General features: G+C 41.6%; 2 protein-coding genes across 5 annotated transcripts in view; one reads left to right on the top strand and one right to left on the bottom strand.

The window, feature by feature from the left end:
- The window catches only part of LOC308257602 (protein FRA10AC1), an 80,480-nt gene extending 78,236 nt beyond the window's left edge, over positions 1 to 2,244 (bottom strand). Inside the window, exons 1-2 of one of the 3 annotated variants that reach the window (XM_080687612.1) lie at positions 1,766 to 2,244; positions 668 to 904 (exon numbers count right to left, since the gene is read on the bottom strand). The gene's annotated coding sequence lies outside the window, so the exon portion shown is untranslated. Of the gene's footprint in view, positions 1 to 667; positions 905 to 1,191; positions 1,224 to 1,765 lie in introns of those variants that run through there. The other 2 variants (XM_080687613.1, XM_080687611.1) reach the window with 2 other exon arrangements.
- LGI1 (leucine rich glioma inactivated 1) overlaps positions 2,181 to 17,014 on the top strand; it is a gene marked incomplete at its 5' end in the record, with an annotated part of 40,870 nt that continues 26,036 nt past the window's right edge. Inside the window, 2 exons of one of the 2 annotated variants that reach the window (XM_080687607.1) lie at positions 2,181 to 2,647; positions 3,035 to 3,106. In XM_080687607.1, coding sequence (XP_080543733.1) covers positions 2,181 to 2,647; positions 3,035 to 3,106 — 539 coding nt within the window. The remainder of the gene's footprint in view (positions 2,648 to 3,034; positions 3,107 to 17,014) is intronic. The other variant, XM_080687606.1, reaches the window with a different exon arrangement.

The following is a 17,014-nucleotide window of genomic DNA, read 5'->3' as shown; positions in this document are numbered from 1 at the left end:
TCTGTCACTCACAATCTGTGCGACCTCTTAGTACCTCAGTTTACCCATCTGTAACATATGGGGGTTGCATCTGAGAATTCTAAGGTCCTTCAAGTTCTCAGAGTCTTTATTTTATAGCTACAAAACACATCCTTTACAAGTGAGATAAGTAAGGGGGGAGGTGATTGTTTGAATAAAAATGATCCTCTCTATAAAACTTTCACCACATAATTATTTTGTAGAGCACGTTTTCACTGTGTACTTGATGCAGGATCCAATGTACAAAATACTGACTTTCTGCCAACTTTTTAAATGACACTTTCACTATTGCATGTGGGGCTTGCCCATAGGTCACAGTTTCTAAAAACACTATGATAACTCCCTCCCTCCAGAGAATCCTTGACAGTGAAGGAGTAGAATCCATTCTAAAATCATTACTTCTCTTGGACAGAGTTTTCCTTTTCTTTTCTATAAAAATTATATTTATAAACCTTTAAAAACTGGCTTAATTATAATAATCTATTGGTCCTTTCGAAGCACAAACCAGATATATCACTTTCCTGCCTAAAGCACTCCAGAGGTCTCCCACTGTTCTCCAGGGTCCTGGCCAGGTGGCGGCCAGGCCTTTGCATGTGCTGTTCCCTCCACCTGGAATGTTCTCCCCAACTCTCTCATCCATCCCCCCTACCTTGGAACTCTGCTCTCTCATTACTTCTTCAGGGAGTTGTCAGATCCCTTTACGATAACTCTGAGGTGCGATCTGAAGTTTCCCTGGATGAGCACATCCTGACCAGAAGAGCCTTTTCACTCTATGGTTGCTCATGAGGGCACATGGGTGGCTCACTGCATGGACGACACTGTCCAGGCACTGACTCACAGCAGGGTCTCTTCCTTCTTCCAGGTAAACAGACATGGAGCCACCTGTCTTCCAGGCAAACAGACAGTAGTCAACTACAAGAATGAACACGACTACCAACCATTGCTCTCTCCTCACAGAGCTCACAGAGTGACTGGAGTCATTGTGGGGCGTGCTGTGAGAGGAAACGGGGAGACTGTCCATGCATTAGGTTCCCACGTAGGATGAATTTATGTCCTAATCACACATTTGCTCAAACAACGCTTTTACTACTTTCAATCTAAGAAGCTGAGAGAGAAAGACCATGGGTTGACATCCCTGGGCCAGCATGGTCAGAGGAGCCAGGGTCTACTTACCTCTCTCCATCCTAACAGTCTTCCCAAGCTCTGGGACTATACCGCCCTGCCCCAAAGCCAGCATCTCATTTGTTTCTCCTTTAAATGAATTTCCATTCCAAAGGTGCATACTCTTTCCCAAATATGACAGTAGTCCAGCCTACCATTTTTATTTAATGTTCATAATATTTATAGAACATCGATATCATCCCCACTTGACGACAGGGGAATAGATCCAGAGACACAGGCTAGATCATGGCAGAACTGGGACCTCAGAGCAAGTCTCCGGCTCTTGGTCCGGCGTTTTCCCCACCCTGTCTTTGCCCCCTGGGCTAAGCCAGGCCTTCTTCAGAGCCCTGAGAAGCCCAAGTTGGCTGCATCCAGCTGGCAGAGAGTTCCTGAGGCGTTGGGTGCTACTGCTAAAGAAGAAGGAGTTCCAGAAGCAAGAAAGGTGGATTATGCACAGAGCCAGTCTATGCTTCTATTTCCCTCCCTCATCATGGGAGGAGGGAATGGCTTGCACATTGGAGGTGGGGGGGTGGACTATGAAAACCAATAATTCATGACAGTTGATAAATGTCAGAAAAGTACTTACTCACATTCATTCCCTGAAAGTCACATTCTCCGTGTGTTCTTATCTGTCTTTCAACGGTGGCATTAGTCAGGTGAATTCAGCAAGGCAGACCAAGGTTTTAGCCAAATGCTGCGGAGAGAGGGAGTTTGATTTAACTTCATTTTTCCAGCCAGGGCTGGGTCCAAAGCCAGTTTTTCTGACTGGGTTGTTTGCCACACGAAAAGCAAATTCCCAGAGGTTTCTGAGATTGCCGAGCTCCGAGGCAAGATGACTGCTGCCACCCACGCGCCCACCCACTCACTAATAAGACATAACGCCGTCCTATTTTTGGTAACAATTACAGGGCCTCCCGGTGAAAGCAGAAAGCTGTTTATTTTCTGTTACATCACTTCACTTTGCCTTCGAAGGCTGGTCTGCGCTCAGTGTTTTCCTGGTGATGCAAGTCGGCTCTCTCCTCCGGCAGTTGGATCCCTCCCATCTCGCAGCACCTCACAGGTCTCTTCCCCGAGCAGTGCATTGCTGGATCGAGGAGCAGCTCACGAATCAGCTGCAGGTCCCCGTTTTGAAAAGCAGAGATACAGAGGCAAAGGGGAAGGGTGGACTCCTATGTGACCTGATCTCAGAGCAAGACAATCACCAGCTGAATTCCAGAAGCCCTGTTCATGTTTGGGGAGATTTTTCCGACTGCATGGAATCAGAGAGAAGCCAAAGGATGGGAAATGCCTGCATCCCCCTGAAAAGAATTGCTTATTTCCTATGTCTCTTATCTGCGCTTTTGCTGACTGAGGGGAAGAAACCAGCGAAGCCAAAATGCCCTGCCGTGTGTACTTGTACCAAAGATAATGCTTTATGTGAGAATGCCAGATCCATTCCACGCACCGTGCCTCCTGATGTTATCTCATTGTAAGGCCCGTAAGCATTTGCTATCTAATTTACGATTTAAAAATTCCAGCCAGTGTATTTGGGGCTTTGTATGTACTGGTAGAAGGGCATGGAGAGAGAGATTCCTCTCGCACACTTGGCCATTTGACAGTGCTAACATTTTGCTGCATTTAGAGATTTTGATTTTGATTAGCTGCTACGGAACATGCTTAGGTACCCCCCACCCTTGAACATTATTATGAGAAACCTGTAGCAGATTCATTTCTCCTACTTCATCTGGGAAGGAACAGTACGGTACTTCATAAAATAGTGTCAAAATAGTGACTGTTTTTGCTAAACTGGATTAACACAAGGTTTGTTCTGTGTGTGTGTCTCTTTGTGTGTGTCTGTCTGTTTGTTTTCTTTCAGATCCTTTGTGAGATCTGGTTTTACTGAAATCTCAGAAGGGAGTTTTTTATTCACACCATCGCTGCAGCTCTTGTGAGAAATATTTATATCATAACTATTTTTAATATAGCATATATTTGGATAAGCCCTCTAGTAAAACAATCTTAATCTTAATTTTATTGAATGTGATTATATTTCTGGAGAGAAAAAGATTATCAGTAAAGTGAGAGGTCCAGGGGTTTGTGTGCAGCGTGACACCATCGTGCAGGGTGATTCTTGCAGTGGGAAATTCGCTAACCTGTAATGCTGTCTACTTCCATGGCTATGTATGAAGTTGTGGGAATGTTGCCACAATGATTCCAATTTCATTCCACTATTTTACTTTCATTTTTGACTTGGGAACTTTGGTTATTTTGCCCTGGAGTTTTTGAATTAGTCAATACAGAACCCAGCATAACATATGTGCTCAAGATGTTGTCTCCCGGGGATCTGGGGCAGGCTGCTACTCTGTGTGATTTACCATGGGGGGGGGGGGGGGGAGGCGGGGGGAGGACTTGATTCTTTCTAGGTAATTCCGTAAAAGATTAATTCTGGAGAGATTGTTTTCTAATCTTATCTAATTTATAATTATTTCCCTTGCAAGAAGGGAAAGAAAATATTAATATAGGGTAGTGCAAAGGATTAATCTCTGCTGTTGTGTTTTGAGTTAGCCACGAGGGAACTACATATTCAGTCTATGTCTCAAAATAGTCAAAAAATAATATTTCACTCAGGTCTCCCCACAGGCATAATGTCACATGTACAATTTTTTTCTAATGTGTAATGTTTGGCTATTGGAGTGCTAGTTCTCAGAGCAAGACCATGTGGAAGTCAAAAGGTCCCCGGTGCTTAGATGTCAGGCAACAGTTCGGGGCTGTCGTTAACATGCTTCAGGAGGGAATCGTTGATGAACTGAGTTTTGGTTATCTTAACGGCATGATTCAGGACCCAAGGTTTTGTTGTTGTTGTTGTTGTTGTTGTTCTCTTGCCTGAACTGGCCATTTTGGCTGTGTGAGGTTACACATACAGAGGCGAACAGCATGGTTTTGAAATTAGAGAGATCTGTGTGTAAATTTATCTCACCACTTACTAGAAACTAGATTTGTAATCTTGTGCAAATGACTAAATCTCTCTGAGCCTCAGTCTCCTCATCTGTAAAATGGAAGTGACAACACATTAAAAGATTGTTATCAGAGATAAATAAGATTTTAGTAGATAAAATGTTTGGCATAGGGTCAAATGGTTACACATTTTATAAATGGTAGGGTTTTAAATGTTTACAGAAAGCTAAAAAATCACTTGATCTATTGTTTTGTCTATATGAAATGCCAAAATTGGTTTGATTACTTTATTAATTCACAAAGATGATCAGGTGTTTTGATATTATGTAACAGTGTTGGTTAATGCCCTTCTACTAGCTAATGTCTTTGAACAATTAACATTTGAATAGAATATTCCTAAGGGATTTATGTGTTTGATTAATGGCTAGTGATATGATTAGGGGAAGTGTTAGCACATTGAACAAACTCCAAAAAGATAGTCTTTAGCACTTAAAGTATTAAAGTCTCCAATGCTGAGATCCTTCCATACAGTAAGAATTGGTTGTATCTGAGAAAGTGATAAATTGTGCTGTTGTTCATTTGTTAAATAAATAAATGGCTCATTTAAAAAGCATCCTTTTTGCCCAGGCTGCTCGGCCCACTGGTTAAGTGTTGACCTTTGAACCAGGAGATCACAGTTCGATTCCCAGTCAGGGCACATGTCCAGATTGCAGGCTCAATCCCCAGTAGGGGGTGTGCAGGAGGTAGCTGATCAATGATTCTCTCATCATTGATATTTCCATCTCTCTCTCTCCCTTTCTCTCTGAAATCAATAAAAATATATTAAAATTAATAATAATTTTTTTTAAAAAAGCATCCTTTTGATGAGCTAGAGCACCCCTCCCCCGCCCCATCTCCCAGGATAGTTAAATAGATAAGTCTTAAAATTCAAGAGGTGTCAGTCAACACATACTCCTGATATTCCCACACTAGCTGGACTTTAGCTCTGACACCGAAAGCCTGAATTGATCAACCTAATCAGTGAGCACATCTCCACGCTGCTTTTGCTGGGTGGACCGGCCTCGGCAAGCACAGATGCTGGACAATGTTATAGAAATAGTTCCCGGCTGCTGCAGGGTAATGTGATTACACGTATTTAGAATCACAGAGGGAAGCCAAGGAACTGGTTTTTAAATAGCCCACACAGAGTGTGTGCCATGCCCCTGTGTCCCATGCTCCGAGTTCCTATGGAACATTCCAGCCCTTATTTCTGAAAGCAGTTCAGGTTTCAGAAATAACAAAAGGGAGAGTAATTCCTGTCCTGTATGTCCTTACTTAACTCACATTGGCTAACTTCCACGGGACAGATTTATGCCGGGCTGATCTTATGCAGAATGGTCAGGGGTCAAAGTTTGTCTCTAATCTCCAGGACCCTGTTTTCGAAAGATTTTGCTCCCATTCTTCCTGCCCGGGTCCTCTGCTTCCTCCCATCTTTCCTGAGGAAATAGTAAGCTCGTTTTCACTGAGGAAATAAATGCTAAGGCTCCAAATGTGAACTGCGCCGTAATCATAACAGTGGTGAAAATGGATAGTTCACAGACAAAGGGAGTTCTTCTGGGGCACAGGGCCGTCTAGTGCTCTGAAAACCCCCGGTGGGCTGCCAACCCCCATTAGAACAAGATGACCAAGGGGCCCTAATTTGCCTTTGCATGACTTTTGCCAGCAGGTCAGGCCTGCCATTGCTTGGGGTTTGCAATGAATTCTAACAGCATTTGTGACCACAGATTACCAAACTGACCTGTCATATCCTGCAAAGTGATAAACCTCGGAATCAATTCTGCTTGATGGACATACAAAGTCAATTGGTTTCTTGCCTGTTGTTGAGCAGGGAAATGTCCCATTCCCATCACCCACTCTAACAATCTGATAAATTCATTATGGCCCCAAATGCTTTTTCAGACCTTCTGAGGAGATATCATGAGAAGTACTTTTGGAAATGTCCGCCTGGGTACTGAGGGAAACAGACACGGTTCCTCCTTAAGTTACACACAGTGTCTGGGGAAAAGATCCTGATAGGCCGTGGCTGGCAGTGTGTGTGGGAGAACAACAACAGAAAGCCCACACTCCGTAGAGAGAGGAGAGAAGGAATAAAATTATCTAATAAAAATTTATCAGATTAGTTGTATAAAACATATATTTTTAAAAATATCTAATTTATTGTTTTAAACAACCTTAAGCAAAAAAATGCAATTTCATTGATGTTTTCCTCAGGGCAGGTTGTGAAACATAACCAGTGAGAACAATTATTCATTCTGGTTTGCTTTTCGTGATAGGGAGTGATACTTGTAATGAATGCAATTTACAGAAATGAATGTGTTTTCACAATTACAGTCCTGTTCTTCTCAACTACAGACTGAAATCCCCAATGATACATACTCATTACAGAAGTAAAATTCAAATTTAAGAGTATAAAATGTGGCCACACTGCCATTTGTTTATAATATTTTTAGTAACATAAATGCCTTCAACTCTTAAGAGAGTTCTAGCCCTAGTTGGTTTGGCTCAGTTGATAGAGCATCGGCCTGTGGACTGAAGGGTCCCGAGTTCGATTCCAGTTAACCCGGGCGTATGTGTGGGTGGCAGGCTCGATCCCCAGTAGGGGGCCTGCAGGAGGCAGCTGAAAAATGATTCTCTCTCATCATTGATATTTCTATTTCTCTCTCCCTCTCCCTTCCTCTCTGAAATCAATAATATAAACTGAGTGGCCAGATTATTATGATCTCTGAACGCATAATAATCTGGCCACTCAGTGTATATCCTATATAAAAAAAGGCTAATATGCAAATTGTCCCCTCACCAGGAGTTTGACCAGCAGGCAGGCTGGCCAACCGCCCATGTCCCCTTCCCCTGGCCAGGCTGGCCGGACCCCAACCATGCATGAATTCATGCACCAAGACTCTAAAAAATACACACACACACACACACACACACACACACACACACACACTGAGTGGCCAGATTATTATGCGTTCAGAGATCATAATAATCTGGCCACTCGGTGTGTGTGTGTTTTATATATGTATATAATTAATAAAAACATTTTTTACAAAAGAGAGAGTTCTATTTGCAGGAAGTAAATTACAGGGCTGGTGTTGGTAAGATGCTAAAAAAAAAAAAAAAATCTGTACATAAAAATTCAGTATGACCAGAAAAAAAATGTCTATTTATTCTAATAAGATTTTATCTCATTTGAAGCAATAGAACTGACCCTTCTGGGAAGAAATTTTTTTTTATTAATCCACAATCAATGTAAGTACATAGTCCATAAAATATCAAAACTGAAAATGAAAATGCTAGCAACATGAACAAGATAAATAATAAATCCATCCTTACTAAAGTTTTATACTTTAGTCCTTCAAAATACCATTTGTCCAGGTAAAAATATCCATGGCCTATCTCACCTTTATAGGGATTAGCCTCCTTTTCTATTCCTCTTTATATTACAAGTGTAAGAAAATGTAGCACTCTTTGCCCTAGCCGGCTTGGCTCAGTGGATAGAGCATCAGCCTGTGGACTGAAAGGTCCCAGGTTCGATTCCAGCCGGGGGTACATGCCTGGGTTGCAGGCTCGATCCCCAGGAAGGGCATGCAGGAGGCAGCCAATTGGTGATTCTTTCTCATCATTGATGTTTCTCTCTCTCTCTCCTCCCTTCCTTTCTGAAATCAATAAAGAAATATATTTAAAAATATAAAAAAAAGAAAAAAGAAAATGTAGCACTCTTCAATGACTACTCAAGCCAGACCTATTGGCTAAGAGGGCTTCTAGAAGAATTAGTAGCTGGTTATGGATAAGCATGCTTCAGTTTGTGCAGAGCTGATGCCCCCACAATGGACCAAGAAGTAAAAATTTTAGTCATCTAGGTTGTTTTGTCTACAACTTTCCCAGTGACCCATAGCTCTGAGTTTTAACTTTTTAAAAAATATGTTTTTACTGGTTTTTTAGAGAGGAAGGAAGAGGGAGAGAGAGAGAGAAACATCAATGTGAGAGAGAAACATTGATTGGTTGCCTCCCACATGTACCCTGACCAGGATCAAACCCACAACCTGGGTATGTGCCCTGACCAAGAACTGAACTGGTGACCTTTCGGTGCATGAGACAACCCTCAACCAACTGAGCCATGCTGGCCAGGGCTGATTTTTAACTTAATTGTAATTGCGCAAACTAGCCTTGTACAACAAATGTTTTCTCTGAAAGTAATTCATTCTCTCAATTCTTCAGGCAAGAAACTTAGGAATTACCTGTCCCTTCTCCCTAACTGTCCACTTCCAACTGGACAAATCCCCTTTCAAATAGCAGGAGAATCTGTCACCTCCTCTGCACCTGAGGGCCATGGCCCTAACTGAGGCTGCACTCACTGTGTCACAGGCTGTTGTGGGAGCTTCTGCACTGGTCTCCTACTTCCGGTTCCCATCCTATCCACCTCCTTAACGTTACCTTCCTGAAATACAGATCTCATCATGTCACCCCCATGCCTTGAAGCCTGTAATGGGTTCCTAGAAACAGAATGTCTGAACACCTGATTTGATATGAATAGAATTTGGCTATTTGTCCAGAGTCCTCTCTGACAATATTGACACCACACACACACGCACTCACACACACACACAAACCAAGATCCAAACAGGCTGAGGTACCTCATTCCCTGACTTCTGTGTTCTCAAGGTCTCTGGGCTTAGCTGATGTCTCTAGTACTTTCTGTCATTTTTGGAGCTATTTGTGCCTTATCTGTCTCGCATGAAGGATTATCAAGAGCTAAGCTCCTAGACAAGAGCCTGGATATTGTAAGCCTAGACCTTGCTAACCATATACAGGGTGTCCCCCCGAAATGTATAAACACTTTAAAAGCTGATAGCTCAATTTTGAAAATGAAATGTACTTTAATAAACACTGCCTTTATAATTATTCAAAGTGTGTGTATACATTTTTGGGGACACATTATATTTGTTGAATTCAATCCATAGTTTCATAGATTTTATACTAAAACTCCTGTTTTTCTATCCGTAGACAGTCTTGATTATGTTCACATTCTTATGTTTGGTTTTTGCTCTTCTATTTCATAGGAACTAATAGTTTTGAGGTTGGAAAGTAGTCTGAACCAAAAAAAAATGCGAGGAGATATTTGCTTATTACATTAGAGCGTCAAACTTCTTAGAGATTTCCAATGTGCCAGAACTTAGAAGGCAAGATCCAAAGCCTGTCTTTAGACCCACTGGCGGAATCTTTTTTATGCCACTCAGACTTCCTTTATGCTTTTGACATGTAAAAATATCATATTTAGGCTCTTAGGTTCTTTTTGTTAAAAGTGAACTTATTGGGGGTAACTTTAGATAATACAATTATATAGGTTTCAAGTGTACAAGTCTATAATACATCAGCTGTATGTTGCATTGTGTGGTTAGCCTCTTAGGTTCTTCATTTGATTTTGGAGGCTGACCAGTCTCTCCTGTGAAGGGTAGAATTCCCCTCTCTCCAATCTGACAGGACATCACACGGGAAATGCTGGTTCAGTAAGCATTACGAAGATGAAAAAAATTTCATTAACACAAAGATAATTTCCTCTTTGACTTAATTATATTTGCTTAGATAAAACAAGTATTTATTCACTTTTAGCTGCAAGCAGTAACAAAATGAAATCAAAAGCTTCTTATTTCAGCAAACACATTTGGGGTTCTACTGTGCAACAGGCACAGCGCTGGGCTTTGTGAAGGACACAGAGATAAGTGGCATCTCTCCCTCCCCACCTTGATATGACAGCTCTAAGCTGGCAGTGATCTCTGAAAGGGTAAATTATGTTTTGCCTGTATTAGAAAGTACTGTAAGGTAGTCTTGATAAGCTACCTTGTTTTGTTCAAAATGTTATTCAGTTGAATGGTGATGATGGCAGTGCTTGCCAATTATTGATCCTGCGGCTGCAATAGGCTACAGAATGATTGCAAGGACTTCACAGTGACAGCTGTGGTATCAAAATGACTAACCCTAGTGAGCCAGCAATGTGGCAAGTAGCAAAGAACACAGGTTTTTGTGGTCAGATAAACATGGGTTCAAATCCCCACTCTAGTTTTTTATTTTAGATGAGCTTAATCAAGTCCCATTATCTGTATGTACAATATGGGGAATAACCATAGTACCTATTGCACAAGATTACAGTAAGAATTATATGAAACAATACATGTAAAGTGCTTGGCAAAGTTCCTATAACTTGATAAACATTCGCTTTTATTATAGTATCTGAAGATCACTTTAATTTGAATGACCGTAACATCAAATTAGCATCTGATCATGTAGGCTGGGTTTGCTTACAATCCCAAATTAAATTTTTGCTGTTCCACACATAGGTCTCCATCAGAACCTGCAAAGAAATCTTTCCTTTAACTACTTCTCAAGGGAAAACATAAACTATTTACCTTTTTGGGGGGTAGAGGGAAAAGGGCTGAAATAAAACAACTAGCACCACATTTTGTAAGACAGGTCAAATGTTGTTTACAAGATTAGCACTGGCCAGTCTTCAGATGAGTGGTTCTGTGGTAGGGTAGTAAAGGCCTGAACTAGAAGTCATGAGCGATGGGTTTGAAATCCAGTCCAGCCACTAATGGGCTGTGTGACCATGGGTTGGTCACAAAATATTCCTGGGCCTCAGATGTTATATGTGTAAAATATCAGAGCTAGATTAAATTATGGTTCTCAAACTCAAATGCCAATGGGGATTGGGGTGATAAGGTAAATGAAGGAAATAGCTGGGTATAAGACAATAGAGAATGGTAGTGACTACAATAAGCCAGAGAAGACAAGTCTTATCTAAAAATGACATCCTTGCCCAGAGAAGTGGCTCAGTTGGTTAAGCATCATCCTGTGTACTAAAAGGTTGCTTGTTCAATCCCCGGTAGGGGAACGTACACAAGGCAACCAATCCAAGTTTCTCTCTCACATCAATGTCTCTATCTCTCTCTTCTCTCTAAGCATGTCCTCAGGTGAGGATTAAATAATTAATTAATTAATTAATTAATTAAATTAATTAATTAAAAAAATAAAATTAAAATGGCATCCTCAGCCCCAACCGATTGTTGCTGATGAGAATGTGGTACATGAGCATGAAGCCATATTTTCCTAATTTTCAGGGAAAGGCAGAAATCTGGAAGCAGATTTCGAAACAGGATAAAGAACAAACAAAACATAAGTTGGCATCTGAGAGCATCACATTTAATTAACTAAGATCTCTTCCTAGCTTAAAATTCTATTTTACAAACAGTTACTATAATATAATATAGAAAAATGGTCTTGTTAAGGAAATGGACATAATTTATTGTATCAATTCTAACAAACCAGTAAATTAGATTGTTGACTGGAAATTTTTCATAATGTGAAACTGGCTATTACGAAGTTATTATTATTATTTTAAAATATTTTTTATTGACTTCAGAAATAAAGGAAGAGGGAGAGAGAGATAGAAACACCAATGATGAGAGAATCACTGACCAGCTGCCTCCTACATGCCTCTCACTGGGGACCAAGCCTGAAACCTGGGCATGTGCCCTCAACCAGAATCGAACCTGGAACCCTTCAGTCTGTAGGTGATGCTCTACCACTGAGCCAAACTGGCTAGGGCACGAAGTTATTATTAAAATAATAATGTAGTTCCCGATTTCCCAAGCAGGTCCATTGGGACTTTACCAGGACTTCCCCATGGTGGTTGATGATAACACAATGTTTCAGTATCTCTCCCACAGAGCAAGGGTTGGGAAGGAAATGTTGGGCCCGTTTACATGGCAAGATGGCAGGTGTTTGCCTATGCACAATGTTATTAAAAAGCAATGAGACTTTAAAAAGCTAAACAGGTTAGAATTTATATGTACAAAGAACTCTTGACATACATAGAACTCCTTGTAGGAGGTCACAGAGTCTTCCACCTGTACTTCTGTGGCTAACTATTTCTAGATCCTTCCTTGAGAATTGTCTTCACTGCTAGTATACCAACCATGCTATTTTTTAAAGCAGTGACTTTTTGTTAGAGGACATTTGTCATTTTTATATTGCCTGACATTAAGTTCTTTATATATCTTGTCTTTTCTTTCTCCATCACAATAACCCTGCGAGGGGGTTTGGTTATCTCCACGTTGAAGGTAAAGTACTGAATCCTAGAAGAGTTAAGTAACCTCCTCAGTGTCACACCCCTAATAACTGGCAGAATGGGGCTTAAATCCACATCCTCAATTTAACCACTTCTATTTCCTCTTGAACATGAGTCACTGGGCTTGACTTTGAATAGTTTTGTCCCCAAAATCAATTTCCCTTTCAAAGGGTCAGCCTCTGCCACTGAGGAGGGTATTGGGGAGAATGTGTCCTGATTCCTGCAGACAGTTACTGAAAAGGAGTTTCAAAAGCCCTTTCAAAGAGTTGGAGCATTGCTGGCAAGAACATGTGGTTTCCCTGGGACTTAACTCTCATTTGTATGTGTAAGCTATGGTCCCAGAGGCAGGGGGTGGGAGGAAAGAGAGGGAGGGGGGGGGAGAGAGAGAGAGAGAGAGAGAGAGAGAGAGAGAGAGAGGAAGAGAGCAAAAGAAAAAGTATTTATTTACTTTAAAGTTACACCTTAGGCCAATGTTTTCTAAACTTGTGTCCCATCAAACAGTTGTCTTGAGAGAAAAGGGTTTTATGCTCACATAAATTTGGAAAACTGCACATTCTCTCCCTGCTTGGCTATGCACCTTGGCATGGAAAAGGATCTGGACTTATTTTATGTTGTTTCACTTTTCTTAAAATCCCATAATATTGGTTCTATGGACTACATTTAGGGAATCTATGCCTTTGGTGGTCATTTTATTTCTTGGCTTAATTATTTATACTTCACCTGTTCTAGAGAGTCTTGCTAGCAGAGCTTAAGGAAGGTAGAAAGAAACCCATCCTAAAAGCTACCTTAAACCATCTATCTCCACACAGTTCTGTTAGTGCAGGTTCATTAAGTGTGGTATCGGGAACGCAGGCCTCACCACCAGGCTATCTACCTGGTCAAGCAGCTCGACACACACCAATCCTTTGGGGGCCTCCCAAGTGGATGCTCCTCCATCTTTAGATGGAAGTAGACTCTCACTGGCAGCCCATTCATCAGGAAAAAGACCCCTGAGCTTAAATATACAATCTCCCTGTTTTTGTATGGAGTGGGTTCCATCACAGCTATTTCCCAGCCAGCTAACCCAGCATTTCCCTGGATGCATTCCATGTAATATTCATTTTATGTAAAGCTCAAAGATAAAAGGGTCCCATTTTCCGTAAGACTGGGAAACTGCATATTTAGTTTCCTTTTAAAGAGTCCTTTTACTTAAAGATAGAAAGATGAGTGTAAGAACGAACCTCAATTAACCACTTTTCCCAAATTTATGTATGTATGTATGTATGTATGTATGTATGTATGTATGTATGTCATGTAAAACCTTTCTACCCCAAAAGATCTTGCATTTCAGGGCATACACTCTGGCACTACCGAGCAAGGCTCTTTAGATTTGCAGCGGATACGGGGCTGATCTGATGGGACTAAAAGGAGGAAGCACAGCCTTGCCCAGGACTGTGACCAGCCACCCTGGGAAGAGCATGCCTAAGCACAGAGTCCCAGCTCTGCAGTTACAAGCTTCATACAGCTTTCCCTCTCTCACCTCAGTGGAGAATATAAAACCTACATGGTAGTGTTCATTTGAGGCTTTGAATGAGAACTCAGATCCTCAGAGGTGGTAAGCTGCTAAGGATGAGGCATAGCACAGAACAGGTTTTAGATAAAACTGAAGTCCTTCTTGGTGTTTCAGGACCAGGGCGATGCAAGTTGAATTTTTTCAGCACTGGGAGATGGGCTGTTTACTAGGAGTTATGCCAACTCCTAGAAAGGAAAAGTTTGACAGCCCTGGGATGAGAAAAGCAAAGAGGCAGGGCTATACTGGCTATACTCAGATCTTTGCTGGTGGACATGCCAAGAACACTCGTAAGAGAATCTTTGCAAATCTAACACCTACATTCTCATCCTGGCCCTGCTGCTGACACGGTTAAGTCACTTAACTTCTGCAGGCCTCACTTTCTTCACCTAAAAAAAAGAGGAAATGAACTATATATCTTTCTGGGGTGCCCCCACCTCAGATTTATGTGGAGCTAAAAGCAAGATTATTAATTCCCCATCAACCCAGGTTGAAGCGGTGGTAGTAGACTTAGGGATCAGCTGAATTACACTGAAAATGTTTTTCAAGCAGCAGAGTCAAAAAGAACTGTGAAGCAATGTGCTGCTGTGTGATGCTTCCCATTTTAATGCTTTCCTATCTTGAGAGCATATCTTTAAATATTCAAATGTAAATTATTCAGGTTATTCCCACAACACCTGAACTTAGACTGTGCACATTTAACTAAAGTGAGTCATCAGCCTATTATTAATTATCATTCAACCATCCCTATTCTTTTGGAAAAAGGAGAATATTAGTAACAACCAAAGTGTGAATCATTTAGGCAGAGGCAGTTCTAAACAAGTTGGCAAGCCCTCTGGCTGTGCCCACAAATATTCCAACAGCTGTAACCTGTGCATCTTGCTCTTATCTACATATAGATGCACTTATAAACATACAGACACACATATGTACCTGGAAGTGTGCATACTCACGTTTATTCACACTGCCCGTGGTTGCCCAATTTCATGGTGATGCCTATCACAGTCCCCTTGGGCAGGTTATAGTCTTACTGAACCATTTCCCTAGCAGTAAAACTAAAGTCCTTCACTGTATCTAGAGTTCATCCAGCCCGGACATTTCATGTCAGTCTGCTTAGCTATTCTCCAGCAGAAGCACTGGAGACATGTTCATATACATCATATCATGCAAGTCTTAAAAATCTTCCAGGAAGTCTTAATGCATCATGTGCATAATAAGTGGCAGCTACAAGATTAGAAACTAGATTCTTTATTCTATATCTAATCAATGTGGTCTTCAAGTGACAACCTAGTGCTCACTCTTCTCTTCTTCATCCAGAATGGTCCTCATCCAGGGGAGAGGATATTGTATGGGACAGCCCCCTAAATTATCTCCCCTTCTTAGCCAGGAGAATCTGCTTTGGGTTGGAAGCCAGGATACAGCCCACCCATGGGCCAATGACAATTCTGATGGTAATCAAGATGTCACAGATGACTAGACAGAATTTGAAGAAGTGGGTGTCGTTAGAGCCATGGGACCCTGGCATGACCATTTGAACACTCTGATTTGAGACAAAGAAAAATTTTCTCAGCAGGGTTACCATTCCCATGCAGCCATCTGTAGACTTACCACTCCCCATGCAAAGCCCATAGCTACTATTGCATGAATGAAGCCCACAACGCTTCAAGTAAAGAATCATGCATCTTTCAAGCTAGAAGTGACCTAAAAAGTTATCTAGCCGAAACCGGTTTGGCTCAGTGGATAGAGCGTCGGCCTGCGGACTGAAAGGTCCCGGGTTCGATTCCGGTCAAGGGCATGTACCTTGGTTGCGGGCACATCCTCAGTGGGAGGTGTGCAGGAGGCAGCTGATCGATGTTTCTCTCTCATCGATGTTTCTAGCTCTCTATCCCTCTCCCTTCCTCTCTGTGAAATATCAATAAAATATATTAAAAAAAAAAAGTTATCTAGTCTAGACCTTTGATTTGATGATATAGAAAGGAGGAGTAACATGCTCAAGGCCACTCAGAGGATTCATGGCCATGTGGGAATTACAACCAAGGCTTCCTGATTCCCTCTTCAGAGTGCTCCTTCCTAGTCCCTAGAAGAGATGAGAAGCAAAGTAGGAAAGTGCGTCAGTGACCAATCAGTCTTGGCACTGACGCATGTGCCTGTCCAGTACTTTCACTTCTGTGGACTCCCACCTCTGCCCTCTCAGCTGGATGATGGGCAGCCTTAGCTTTGACCTTCTTCTGATGTAGCTGGATCCTCATTCTCTGTCCTCTGCTCCCCAGGCATAGAATGTAACCAGAATCCCTAAGGTTGAGAACAGGTACCAGTATTTTTAAAGTTCACCAGGTCATTCCAAGTGTGACCAAGATTGAGAAATACTGGTTTAGGATTGAACACAGATCTAGAGGGCTCACTGCTCCAGCCTTCACACACACCTCCCTTTTGCACACACATCTTATTCACATTGTGCTCTCTCCTAAGTGTGTCTTGTACACACTTCTGCCTGCCATGGATTTAACTCAACCCAAAGGCATCCTTTCTCCTCCAGCTCTTCTGCCAGCTGGCTCCATTTCTGCTGATTCCTAAACCCCATCCCAGTCCAACTCATTCCTAGTCCAACTCATCTTTTTGATCCAGGCTACTTGGGCTATGCCATGCTGACCAACCTTAGAATTAGCTACTCTGGGTAAGAAGCTGAGTCCTTTAAAAAAAAAAAATTAATAAATCTTTATTGTTCAGATTATTACAATTGTTTCTCCTTTTCCCCCCCATAGCTCCCCTCCACTGGTTCCCACCCCACCCTTTGCCCTTACCTCTCCCCACACTGTCCTCATCCATAGGTGTACGATTTTTGTCCAGTCTCTTCCTGCACTCCCCACACCCCTTTCCCCCTGAGAATTATCAGTCCACTCCCTTTCTATGCCCCTGATTCTATTATATTCACCAGTTCATTCTGTTCCTCAGATTTTTAATTCACTTGATTTTTAGGTTCACTTATTGATAGATATGTATTTGTTGTTCATAATTTTTCTCTTTACTTTTTTCTTCTTCCTCTTCTTAAAGAATACCTTTCAGCATTTCATATGATATTGGTTTGGTGGTGATGAACTCCTTTAGCTTTTTCTTATCTGTGAAGCTCTTTATCTGACCTTCCATTCTGAATAATAGCTTTGCTGGGTAGAGTAGTCTAGGTTGTAGGT

This window comes from Plecotus auritus, assembly GCF_963455305.1.
Source record: "Plecotus auritus genome assembly, chromosome: 9".
Lineage (NCBI taxonomy): Eukaryota > Metazoa > Chordata > Mammalia > Chiroptera > Vespertilionidae > Plecotus > Plecotus auritus.
The sequence above is the reverse complement of the archived record's forward strand: the minus strand, read 5'-3'. Positions and strand labels throughout refer to the sequence as shown.